Source organism: Styela clava, chromosome 5 (assembly GCF_964204865.1).
Source record: "Styela clava chromosome 5, kaStyClav1.hap1.2, whole genome shotgun sequence".
In the NCBI taxonomy this organism is placed as follows: domain Eukaryota; kingdom Metazoa; phylum Chordata; class Ascidiacea; order Stolidobranchia; family Styelidae; genus Styela; species Styela clava.
In genome coordinates, this window is record NC_135254.1 from 2,336,519 (window position 1) to 2,350,441 (window position 13,923).

General features: G+C 38.5%; 1 protein-coding gene across 1 annotated transcript; it reads right to left on the reverse strand.

Annotated features, from left to right (window-relative positions):
* Positions 1 to 10,394: 10,394 nt before the first annotated feature.
* LOC144422809 (uncharacterized) lies at positions 10,395 to 12,248 on the reverse strand. The gene has a single exon (XM_078112656.1). The coding sequence runs from the start codon at positions 12,246 to 12,248 to the stop codon at positions 10,395 to 10,397; it is 1,854 nt and encodes a 617-aa protein (XP_077968782.1).
* Between the last annotated feature and the right edge of the window lie 1,675 nt (positions 12,249 to 13,923).

Genomic DNA, 13,923 nt, shown 5'->3' on the forward strand with positions numbered 1-13,923 from the left:
AAAGAGTGAAAAGTATTTCAAAATAGAAATGTTGCCACAAGCATAGTCACCTGTGAGCCAGAAAATAATGACTTTTCTCTTCTCAGAAAATGCTGGCGATGGATTGGCATTTACTACAAACTGCTGGCCAAGACCAACAGAATCACTTATGAACTGTTCATTTTATAAATTGTAATTGGGAAAGATTCCAAATTGTATTAAACATCGAGGCCATGCGTTGGTCGCATACTGGACAGTACATACGAACCACTCTTTTGGATTTACTGTAATAGTAAAATGTTTACAAGAACCGTGTGTTTCTTGTTCTTCGTGACAGCGGGGTAAACATGGTGAAGGGCTTGAATCTGGTAGAAGTTCCCAATCTGAGCTGTCTTGCCCATAACCAGTGGCGTGCCTAGAGGGGGCGAAGAGGGCAACCGCCCCCGGTAGCACCTTGTAGGGAGGCAGCAAAACCAAGCTGTAGAGTTTGCGTTATCACACATGCTCTTCTATATGTGTTCTTATTTAATTAAAAGCTAACAGTATGTGTTCTGTGGTGATGGTTATTCAACAAGAGTTGTTTCCCCGACCCTTGACCCCAGAAAAAAAGTTCCTATATTTTACAATTGCAACATTTTTGATGCTCATTTTAATAAAACAAACGTTTCTTTCTTACTTGACCTTTGCTTGATTTATTCTCGTGTATAACAACATCTATAATCTGTTTATCATCCAAATCATTTTAGAACTTCGGTATAAGAGGCAGCATTATCAGAAACTCGCCCCGGGCAGCAGACTAGTTTGGCACGCCCCTGCCCATAGCCTTTAACTTGTGTACAAATGGCTGTGTGAGGAAACATCGGTTCGTTATCGGGCCAGTATTGGAAAACTAGTGGTATCGGTCGGGCCCTACCTTTGAGTACTTCTTTATTGAAAATACAGATGAAAGGCGTTTACGTCTTATTTGCAATCAAACTGGTAATGTTACTAATGAGGACAACGTTTGCATAACAAGAAGCTGAAAGTGAAGCAATTGCAGGAAGAATTAAACGAGAATATCGGTCAGAGACCAAAGACTTATCGATCGAAAGTTAGAGACCCCCCAAAACAGCGCACTTAGTGACACCTTGTGTCTCATCACTAAATAATTATTAACTCGCTAATTAAACGACATAATTTAACCAAAACCAATAGGCTTCTGGTCCGACATATGATGAATGAACATGCAAAATCTGGAACAGGTTCAATCTCGCTTTCGTGAGATATCGCGTGCATCTAATAGACAGACATACATTCAAATACCTATCAATATACTTACCGATTAAAATCGATAAGTAACAAGAGAGCTATGCTCAAATAAATGGACACGTAGCGCCACCCAGTGGCAATAATTTTGATGACGTCATAGCAAAAAAAAAAAGTAATAGCCTTCTGGAGAAAAATTTTATCTTTAACCACTGAAAATATCAAAGCAATTGGTCCAGTATTCGAAGAGAAAAGGGATATTTCAAAAATGGAGACGGAGACAAATAACAATAACAACAAGAGAGCTATTCTCAAATATATGGACACGTAGAGTCACATAATTTTGATGACGTCATAGCGAAAAAAAAAGTAATAGCCTTCTGAAGAAAATTTTTATCTTTAACCACTGAAAATTTCAAAGCAATTGGTCCAGTATTCGAAGAGAAAAGCGACTTTTTAAAAACGTGTCAAAGAACAAGAACAACAAAATATTGAAACGATCGTTATGTCCACTACGTGTCCAATAACAACAAAATTTTGAAACGATCGTTATGGCCACTAAACGTGTCCAATAACCAGCTTGGGCCTAATCTCGACTGATGGTGCTTGATCCATGTCAGGAACTGGCATTGGATTTGTAGGTCCCTTGAAGTCTGCCTTAAGGGAGGGAAAAATCAATGACGATATGGCAATTTTTCATAATATTATTCACCAGCAAAACATGTGTTCTTTCGTTATTCCAGAAGTACGTGCCCCAAGATGGCGAATACCGGAACGTCGTATGTGTACCAGGTCGGTTAGGGTGGGCCATAATTTTAGATACAAATACTACGGGATTCACATGGCTAATCACCGAACTCGTAATAGAACTAAAATAAGCAAAATTGAAATATAATTATGACCTAACTCCAACATACGACGTTCCGGCGTCCGCAATCTTGGTGCACATGCTTCTGGAGCGTCGTACTTTCTAGTGTACTTTCTCTAGGTGCGTTGGTTAAGCAATAATTTTACAAACTGAGGAAAGAAGCATATTTTTTGAACCTCAATAGGCACCCAATAGCTGAAATGGAAGACAAAAATTGTTTGTGCGATCTAGTTTTCTTAGTTGATATAACTACGCGCCTGAATGAACTTAATACAAGACTGCAGCAAAAAAGCCAGTTAGCTCACATACTGATAGGAAATCTTTGAGCGACTGTGAAATGCATCCCGAGAGAAAAACTGAACTTACAGGCCAAATTTAAAATTTGTTGCATGAATTTTTGACATGTTCCAAGGACTTCAGATCTCATAAACATAAGACACTTCTACTAATTCATCAATTAATGTAGTTGTTGAGTGCGTAATTCTTTTCATTGCTTTTGTTCCAACAAGCAAAAAAGTGAGAGTGATGGGTTTTAAGATGTCTCTTCAATTTGGCAGAGACCAATGAACTATTTTGTAAAATCTTTTTACACATTACACTTGGGGTGGTCATCAAAACCAGTCCGGGTCAGAGCCCCAAGCTCCGGTATCCCTTGTCATATTTACGCAGCGCAATTGTTGCAGTCACCGACTAGTGCATAGGTTCTCAAAGTGCTCCGTACGGAGCCCCAGGGCTCCGTGAGAGAAACCCAGGGGCTCCGCGAGCTATTCGATTACTTTTTAGATACTGAATTGGCTAATTTTACTATTAGGATTACTGAAATGAAAGACTACTATTCTGAAATAACATAAAATACGCGAAAAACTGCCAACTATACATAAATTGCAGTCGTATTTTTGCGATCTTGGGATTTGTCAAGCTTGATTTTGTTCTTTCGCACTCACGAGCAAGATGTCGCCGTTTAAAAAACAAGAGGTCGGGGCAAAATACGAAAGATTGAAATTTATTTCATTGCATGCGGCTCCGTCGGTAGTTTCAGAATGGAAAAATATGTACATCGCGCGCACAATTGACTGTGTTTCGGTTTCGCAGTTACTACGACGAATAACCAAAGAAAACCCAACATAACACCAAATTTTTGATTCACAATGGGTATGAACGTAGTTTTAATCTGACGTGAGTCTGCTGAAACAAAACTTATAGTGTTATCTCCCATTTTAAGTTTTAGTTTTAATATTTCAGTATGCCGCTTTTCAATCAAGAAATTTGAGTTGCGGATTTACCTTTTATTATTTATTATTTTTAGCATTTCGTCTCCGGTGACTATAATATGGTAACATGTTTTTCACATTGAACTCATAATTCCCCACGAGAACAAAAAAGCAATACTCGTCGTCATTGTGGAACAATACATCATACATGTATATGTCGAGGAAAATTTTTGATTTAGGGAGAATAAACACCGCCATGCTGACGAAAACAATCGGCGATCGTAACAAAATGCAATCGAGTACGTTATTTGCGGCCTTTTAAGTCTTTCAAAAATATCTAAAGGTAAAAGATCCGACCCCTAATTTATTAATATGTTTGTCAAGTATCAAGTTTACAGCTTTAGTATATATAATTCATCTTTTACATTTAGATTCATTTATGACTTGTATTAACCCTATTAAAAGAGGTTAAGCATTTAAAATAAGTACAGTACTTTTGACTTACTCAAGAATATTATTCGGAAAGTAACAATTTTAACATTTATTTTGGGGCACCGTGAATAATAGTCAACTTTTTCAAGGGCTCCGCAACACAAAAAGTTTGAGAACCCCTGGACTAGTGCAGCAGGATTACACTTTGATGGAGATTTATTATCATTTTTAAACAAAACCGTTACGTTCACAATTTCACTTTGTGTACCGACTTGCACAATCGGCTTTTCACGACATCTTTTGAGGCGTTTCAAACCGACGATTTACTGGTAGGTGGTACGCAGGGGCGGACACTTTCCATAATTTTTTTTTTGGGGGGGGGGGGCGAACTTGGATCGCCTACCGAAAAATACCGCGCCGTGTATCGTCACGTAACAATAACCTGTCGATGTCATTCTCTAAGTATCAGCATGTCATTTTTCTACTCATATATCGATTACCTAGGCAGCTTTGCTCGGACACGGAACTTGCGCGTCACTGATCCAATTTCTTGAATTCCGCGTGAATTAGCCCACGGCTCTTGCTAACATACAGAAAATAACAAATGTGAGGAGTCGTATTAGGTTATTGTTTCAATTCCTAGTTCTGCATAAAGCGCACTAACGCCGTTTCGTAAAAAATTAGAAATGCAAAACAAAGTAACAAGCTATTGTACGAATTTTTTTCCTAAATTTTACCAAGGAATTATCATTTGACTAGTAGAATTGCCATTATTGCCGATTTATTATATCATCATTTGAACTCGAAATAACATTCAGGATTCACGCAATGACTTTGCAGGTTTTATTTATAATTTAATACGAAAATAAACAGGCAAGAGTTCAGGCGCGCAGCCAGAATTTAAAAAAAAGGCGGGGTCAAAGTCGGAACTTCCCATTGCCGTCTGCAACAAGCACCGCGATTACGCGCTCGTTAAAAGAGCCGCCTATTTAAGCGTATAATGATTTTTCTGTCGATCCATGACAGCCACGAGATTCTAAAATGTCCTTATATATTAATTTAATTGTGTGCAACGTAACTCGCGGTTGCGACTTCTTACGTCAAAATATAAATATTACTAAACTAAAGTACCACGGCGATATGTGGACATAAAAATATGAGATAAGCTGCCTGATGTATTTAATTTTGATACGTATTTTTGCAATCTTCCGAACTCGTTATCGCCGTTACAAAAATCTTGATATCTGATATAAAATCCCATATAGTACAATTTTAATTCATACAATGAAAATAATTATAAAGTATACTAGTAAATCAAAAATACAAATTCACCGCCTCGAAATCCACGCGGAACAGTCGCCGCGATTACGCCACTTGTTAAAAGAGCCGACTTCATCAACGAAAAATGATTTTTCACTTGTGCAAAGTAATCAATCAAAGACCGATACGGGCATATTCAAAATGTCTTGATTTATTAATTTTATTGTCTTCAAGTTAAACTGCGGTTGAGTCGACAAAACAAGAGCCACTCTAAAACACGACGGCAATCCGCGGACATAAAAATGTGTGGTAAACTGCCCCGTTTATATATTGTTTTGATCCGTATTTTTGCTATTTTGCGCATTCGATAAATTTGAGATGTACTTGTCACACTGGCTCCGCTCAATCGCAATGTTGTCACTCCGATTATTTTTAAAGATAAAACCTTTCGAAAAATCCGTAAATTTTCTGTCAATTCTCACGTAGTAAAAGTTATTTCAGTACAATAAAAAAAAATAAATAAATACAAAAAGTGATCGAATATACTTTAATTATCTTTTATATCATCACAAACCGGGGAAAAGTCGCGTTCTCAGCTTTGTTTAATGTTAACACGAAAATTTTCGACGTCAATTTAAAAGTAATGGATAAAAAGGCAAATCCCGCTCACAATTGACCGTGTTTCGATTTTAGTGACGAAATGTTTTTAATGGTCAAGCAAACATAATTTGTGCCGTTGGCACACGAAATTTTGCGATTTTCGATGCCTAGAAAAGCGTTTTTAGACTGTCGCGGGCCTCAAAACTTATGTTGTTTACAGTTTTATTTTTAGTATTTTATATTTCCGCTTCTCAATTTTTCGACATAGTAAATGCTTTGATCTTTTCCCGCAAATTATGCTGGGCCTTGCACGAAATCCATAACGTAAAAAGATACGTCCAGCGGTGAAAATTGTTTATAACAACTTTAGATCTAGTTAATTTTTTAGCGATAATAATTAATTGTTGTAATGAAACACAGTTTGCCTCTTACACTTCTCTCGCAAGTGCCAACAATAACACTATTGAAATATTTTTACAATGAGAAAATCATATTAAATTGTACAAAAATGAATTAGTTGTGCAAAACCGTGGCGCGTGATCGGTGGTGCGTTTGAAGACGGAGTATTACCCGTGCGGGCGCGCATGTTTCATGAAAATGTGAGGTGCTCCGAAGGCGCATTATTGTAAGAAAACAGTTATAATATCGGTAACTATTAACCGTTTAATTGCGCTTGACTATCGCACTTTTCGGAAATGATAATTTTGTAAGGCGGAAACAACATGTATTAAATTTTTTTGCGAAATTATTGGGGGGGCGACCGACCCCCCCCCCCCCCGGGTGTCCGTCCCTGGTGGTACGATATCTAAACATTTAGCCTATAACGAAATCAAGAAGATTGCTGTAAAATTGACAGTCGAAGAATTATAACGAAAATGCCACTACCCTCAAAAAAGTTAGTCCACTCTAGACCGACGGTGACGCGATATTGAACGGTCAGTAGTTCGCGACATCTTTGAGATCGCCATGGCGACACTTAGGAGAAGCTCGCAGAACAAAGTTTGGAAAACGCTGGTTCAGATCTATCAGTAAATAGATTATGTTACAGAGTTCGGCCTAATCTAATACACAGTCCTGTCGTTCTGTCATTACAAACTGTACCATACAATTCCATTCACCATCTTTACTATGCATAATTCCTAATTGAATCAAAATTTCATGAAAATTCGAGAGCATGTTGTATTTCCTTCGATTGATACAATCTTACCTGATTTGCTCATTCCCTCGAATAGAAAATGTCGCGACGATGTATTGTCGCGGACTAAAGTGTCCGTGTTTATATTGTGTGTATATATATATACTCGTATATTTTTATGTGTATAAACAGTTATGTTGACCCTTGTTTAATGCTGTTTTGTCGGATCTGGACTCCGACCAATCACTACACGTGAGAGAAAAACTGTCTTTCGATCGCTCTTTTCTCGGGCTGGGGGTCGTTTGCGTTTTGTTGTGACCTCTGTTTATGCTGTGTTAAGTTTATATTGTGAAGTTGCCGTATAATAAACAACCAATACGGAATCCTTGAGTCTTCTGAACCACAGTAGCAACATCTTCTACCGTGACAGTATATCGTCTGCACTTCTTGCTTCCAAGATTAGGTATGCTTCGAGTATATTTGGTGTCACATGGCATTTTCCCAGTTTTTCTTATCGAATATTCTGTATTATCTGTTTAATACGCTTAGTAGTACGCTTTAGTAGGCTTCAGCTCTAGACATTAGTTTTTTTTTTCTTCCTAACTTCGGTTGCAATCGTCTGTACGTCATCTCCTATTCCTCCTAATACCGAATGGGCTTATGCATAGATCCTTCCATGCTGCTTCGTCATCATTTTTTCCGATTAGTTCGTCGATAAAAAGTCTTTTTTTGAAGGGTGTGTCTACCCAAATACCCGCCCATATCGGATGGGATATCTATCTGTCAGAGAGTATCTTTATATGTCTGTCATGCGTTGCTCGTCGACTTACCGGGTAATTATAGCAAATCTTAATTGACTTATTCTTCGGGGTGCTGCATATGTCGGTGGAAATCTCAACTTTGGATTGTCGTTGCTGCGGGCGGACAGGGTTCAATTTCGACGCTATAGCGTTTCGTCCCAACGACTACAGTTAAATGATCGAAGTTCATTCCTAAAAATAGAATAACACTAATTTTTCCCAACAATAAATTTTAGACTTAATATAAAGTGGCAGACACAGCCTTTCAGAAATTGCCAGAGGATTGTGCCAGGTTTCGTTGACGTACGTGAGCGTGAGTTATCATATTTGGAAAATGTCTAAATTCTACTTTTGACTATTCTTGTTCTCGGTATTGATATTCCTTTTGGCTTCATGTCTGGACTCCATCTCGGAAATTTCATCGCGCTTATAGGCATATTCCATGATGTATGCACGATTTCCATCTGTCCCAGTCCTCTACTTTATACCAGTTTAAGTTGTGAATATCTTTTTCAACTTGTATATTACATGACGGATTTCCTAAATTTACACTTGTATCTTGCTTTTCGTGGTGGTGAAATTCCAAATTCACATTTTATTGTCTTTGATCCCGGATTCCACTTCTACGTTTAACTCCGAACTTAATTGTCAGATCATACCGATTGTTTTCTCCACTCCCCTATTCATACCTGCTTGAGGGTTTCGTTCTTGGCATAGCAAAGTGGTAAGCTCCTTTTATGCTACTATTTTAATTACACTTTAAAATATAAAATGCTGTGCCCCTCGACGGCCTTTTTGTGGCATGGGCTTTTGCGGGGCATCCACTACACCCCTTGTCATGGGTAGCCTATAGTTGAAACCTTTTTGATCGATTGGCAAATTTCTTCCTGGATATGGTCACGGAAAAAGTAATATATACAGTAGTAATATCATTGCAAGAATAATGATAATAATAATGAATCACTGCGCCTGTAAGTTCATTCTCTTTATCACCTCAGTCGCGGGCTCGGATTATGCGCCGGATTCAAAACTTGTGCGTGCAAATCGTCGTAGTTGTGCGAGTTGCTTATGTATTCGGATGGAGGCGGCGTTAGCGTCTGTGAATCTCCATTTAAATCTATCAGCCTGTTGTTCAATTACTTAGGGAGCCTTCTTCGAACTATTGGTCAGCAGGCAAATTCAATGCCCCTTCATTCAGCAGAGTGGGGAAACACTTCCATCACCCTGCTTTCCGTAAGCTCCCACAACTACAAAAACAAATTTTTAAATTAGCATTACCAAGAGCCAAAAGCACAATACTGAAGGTGTGCATGTTATTTGCCAATGTACATCCATCAACAGTCAATAGATATTTTTTGTGTCGTAGGTCTTGAATAAGCATGGATTTGATATCGTTCGCCATATCAGTAATCCGAGATGAGGTATGCTCCGGGTTAAAGCATTAACAGTATACGTTTTTATTTTAGCCAACATCTTGCTCTTGTAGAAGCATTTCTGATTGTGTGGCAGCTTTGTTGTTTATTGGTGGCAACAGACTCTGATGACCCCAAAAGATCGTATCGTTGCCCTAGCAATATATTCTGTTTAAACAACCACCCACAAATATAACCACACGGTCTGCCTTCACGTCATTATGGGACATGTCCCTTTTTCATGCCTTTTTCCTTTGTGACATTATTTATTGCTTGTTCTCATATTAAAAAATCTTTTTCGTCAAGCATCGATTCGGTATCAGCACCATTGCCAAATTGACATTTCAGTTTTCATTCAATTCAATGAACAATGTTGTCGTGGTTCTCATTTTGAACCTCCCGGATTTTTGCATTTCTGTCATTCTATCCTGCTCATGCTTATGTCGCTCGAAAAGACTCTTTCCAAATTTTTTAATCATGTTATTAGTTCGACACAATCGTCCATGCTCGTCGTTATTGAAACTTGATAAGATGTCTTTGAATAGTAAATCGCCTGTATACTCCTTAGTTAATGCTGGCAGTGACAACTTTATCACAAAATGTTACCATTTTTTGACCTGCTCGCGTACTGATGAAAATATTTGCGAAATACGAACGCCGTACAAAAGCCACACATGCTCATTCACTCTGCGTTCGCGTAGAAAGGATTGAGTTAGACGAGACGGCCTTGTTTTGACATTCAGTTGTGTACTTCTACCATCCATAACCAATGTGTCGTTGCTCAACCGTTGTGTCGACTCGCCTGTTTCTTGTAGAATGTTTTCTATATTCCCTGCTACTTCATAATTTTTATTCTATAAATTAAAAATCACAGTCACATGTGAGAAGATCGCCTATTTCTTGTAAAATGCTTTCATGTATATTTTCTACTGCTTCATTTTTTTGATTCCCTATTCATTCGTAAATTTATATCTTGTAATATCTTGTGTAATTATTATTTTATGTCACTTATAAACAGGGTTGCCATCGACCTGGAGCCAAAAATAAGCACGGGGGGGGGGGGGGGGGGTGAACTTAACAACGGCAGAAACGCAGAATGAGAATGAGGAAGGAATCATACACAAGTCTCTTCCGCACTTCAACTTTTTTATTATTATTATTTTTTTTATTATTCGAATTCGCTTTGAACAAGGTTGCATGCAGTCCCGAAATCGCGCAAAGCCATGGAAAACCACGAAATAACAGCCAAACGCAACCTCTAAAATGTAATAAGCTACAGAAAGGTAGGTACACACAATAAGCATCCAGCATTCTACATCTTGCACAGGAAACAACAACTCAAAGGGCGTCTGCGCAGCCATCTAACCCAAAATGTAGGTAACAAATGAATTTCTAAATAACATAAACACATAATTTTAAATATCAACTTTATTGAGCTGAACACCGGCCAAATCATTTATATTTATTGCCACCAACAATTTGTTTCAGCAGTCTCTGGTCACTGGAAATTAGGTTGTGCATTTCAGGACAACTGAAATCTTCTAAATTTACCCTAACTTGTATCAGGGCTCTGACAGCTTGTTCGCGTAGACGGTTTCTTTCATTGGTCCATTGCGCTGATACAAGAGAAAATACCCGCTCCACGAAGGCATTGCTAACAGGGATAGAAAATACGATGCTGACTAGCTTGTATATTAGCGGTAGATAATCGGTTTCAGATAAAATATTCATCCACTTCTTCTCTGGATCATCCTTGTCGAACACATCATCAGGAATATTTTCCAGTAGGCTGTTTAGAGCTGATACCTCATCAAACAACTCATCTGCCATCGCTATATGGGGATCAATTTGTTTAGCCATTTCTAATACTTCTTCGTATTTCACTTTCCGATTTCTCAGCAATGTCCAGTCTAAGTTACCTGGGTGCTCTTCTGGTCGATACCACTTATCAATGTAATCCATAGTGATTGTGTAAAACTCTTGAAACCTTGATTTAAGCATCTCAGCATGGTCATTCTTGAGTCCTTTTAACAATTCAGCTGTTGTTGCCCCATAAAACTCAGAACTTCGACGCTGTGAAATTGCGTCCTTGAACGAATCGATTATATCAGCCAATTGAGGAAATAATGCAGTTGTTTTTTGTAATAGTAATAGTGGCTTCTTGAAAACTAGCAGAGCGCTGTGAAGGAAGGTTATAATAATCAGCGATTGTTCTGATTTAAAAAATTCTTCAAGAATTCGAGGCGGACACTTTAATGACAAAAAATGATGTTTGAGTGGTTCCCAAATATCTATGATCTTTTCCACCACATTGTCTAATGTAGTCCACCGCGTTGGCGTGTGAGTAGGTAGAGCTGTGTACTGGGCTTCAAGTTGAGAGCAGAATTGCTTAAGACTCTCCGCTCTGGCAGTTTGGCTTTTGAAGTGACTACATATTTTAAGTACAATTGTTTCAATGTCGACTGGGAGCCTTTCGGCAGCCTTTTCGGCCGCATTATGCAAAATATGTGCTGGGCAGCCAATTGGGATCAGCCGTGCAGAAGTTCGTTCTTTTAGACGATTGAAAACGTTGTTTTTTCCCTTTTTTTTGCAACCCCCAAAGTTTACTACTGCATTGTCAGCACAGAAGGATGTCACCTTTTCCAACTCAAGGCCATTTTCCTCAAGAGAAGAAACAATAAAGTTCATTATCTGTTCAGAGGACTCGCAGGGCATCGATCGCAGGTCGAGAATACGCACCCTAACTCCAACTCTGGAGCTAAAAAATCGGATGACCAAAGGAAAAAGTTTCACTTCGTTGTGGTTGGAGGCATCAACGGATATTGAAAATGGCTGATCTCCGAGTTCTGACAGCATTTTTTTATGAGCATATGGAGCAAGAACTCCTGTGACAATGGCTGTAGACTTTGTTCTAGCACTTGAGAATTTCTTAACGATCTCGGAATCAGGAAAGATCGTTTTGATTAGTTGCGTGGTGCAGTCGTTGGAAAGAAATGATTGCTGGTGTTTTGCAGTATGAAATGCCCAAGCACCCTCAGAAGCCGCCACTTCGTAGTCTATTTTTGTCGGCAAGGTTTTGCTTGTAAAAAAGGTTTTCATACTATGATTTCCTACAATCCTTCTTGCAAAATTCTTGTGTTTTGTTGTAGTATTGTGGGCACTAATGGCTGTTTTTCCCATGGCCTCTAGGTTGATATCGCTGTCGCAATAGCAGCAGTGAGCATAGCTCTTACCCTTTCGGCTTTGTTTCACATTAGCAAATTCCTTCTCATATTCGTAACGGTACTCATGCTTACGCTTACTCATTGTCTCTATAAAGATAAGCAAGGTCTATTGTAACTGTGTGTTCGTCTGGATATACCACAAACCCTACCATTCACAGAAACAGTTCCCGCTGAGTGAGCGAGACGTGAAGTGGAACGTAGTTAATTGTTACGTCACAATAATAACGTAGCGAAGCGTGAGAATGCATTGCGTATGATGAAAAGACATGGTCCCTCGTTTCTACGGAAGCTTTGTACGCAAAACATGAACGAGTCATCCATGTTTCTAAGACAAAATAAGCACGTAACTCAAAAATAAGCACTTTTCTTAGAAATAAGCACATCGTTACTTTATAAGACACGCGCTAGAAAATAAGCACAAATCTTAGAAATAAGCACGGTATGGCAACCCTGCTTATAAACAATAAGTTATGGCCCAACAAATTCACCTGTTTCTTGTAAATCCTATCGTTTACAATTTCCTTTCGAACCACTGCTTTCGGGAAATGGAGAATTAAACATAATATTGATAGAAGCTGGAAGATTCAGCCAAACTCTGATACCGAACCACCAATGTTCCCTCTAATTTTTGTAGTATGTGTGCGCATTTTTTTGGAAAGGACTAATATTTGTGCAAAAACCAATGAAGAAATTTTGGCGTTCTAACCGGGTAATAAGTGGCTTATTTTAAGAAAATTTTGGTTATTCAATAAGTTTTTCTATAGATTGTAAATGCTTTAGTGAAGGCTATATGTTATCAGTAGATAACAATGAACATACATGGAAAATAATAAATGAAATTGATTGTAACAGATGGTTTTATTTGAATTCAAATAAAGGGTGAAAAAAGAACAAAATAACATTTTTACATTACATCGAAATACGTCTGTGCGCAGTAAATCTATGCGTGTGCGCGGCCTCTGAAAGCTGTGTGCGCGCGCACACCTTAGAGGGAACACTGCGAACCACGCTTTTTCGATTTGATAAAGTGCCGAAAACTAATTCGACCTTCAGCCTCCCTCAGCTGTACCCTACATTTGATCTACCGGTATATCAAAAGTGCGAATTACCACATGCACGTGTTATTTTAACAGTCCCAAATTTGAGCATTTGGACAACACTCAAGCTTTCTGATCTTACTGTTAACGTCTTTTACCAACTTTCTAACAGTTTCGTGGTTCCCATCCTTTGAACTACTGCTGTCGTGAAATGGAGAAATAAACATATATCAATGATTCTTTTGAATGATGCTGTGTCAAGGAAACAGCCTAATGAATCCTGTTCTTCTAACAGAATGGCACATCTTTCCAGAGGAATGCAAAATGTTGCTCACTGTTTTTTTACACAAAATATGGAATACATCACTCGCGAAATGATCAAATTCTCTCGCGCCTGTTCTAATATAGTACTGTGCTTTTCCGCTGACCAACTCAGACAGCTATCTTCTCTGGTATTTGGCCTTTCCCCTCCATGTCTCGTTTCAGCAGTTCATTGTAATATGTGAAAATGAAGTCTTTTCAAGTTTGCAGTAAAGACGCATCTGATTGATCCTTAAATCTCTAATTGCATTCGTCCCACTGTCTGTTGTTACAGCGGTGCTGTTTTCATATTGTATCTCACAAACTTAAAGCCTATACTTTAAACGCATCCGCTATATTTGAGCCACTTTGATCCTCCAGTATAAAATGAGTTTTTTAGCGTGAATCCAGCCCCTAATG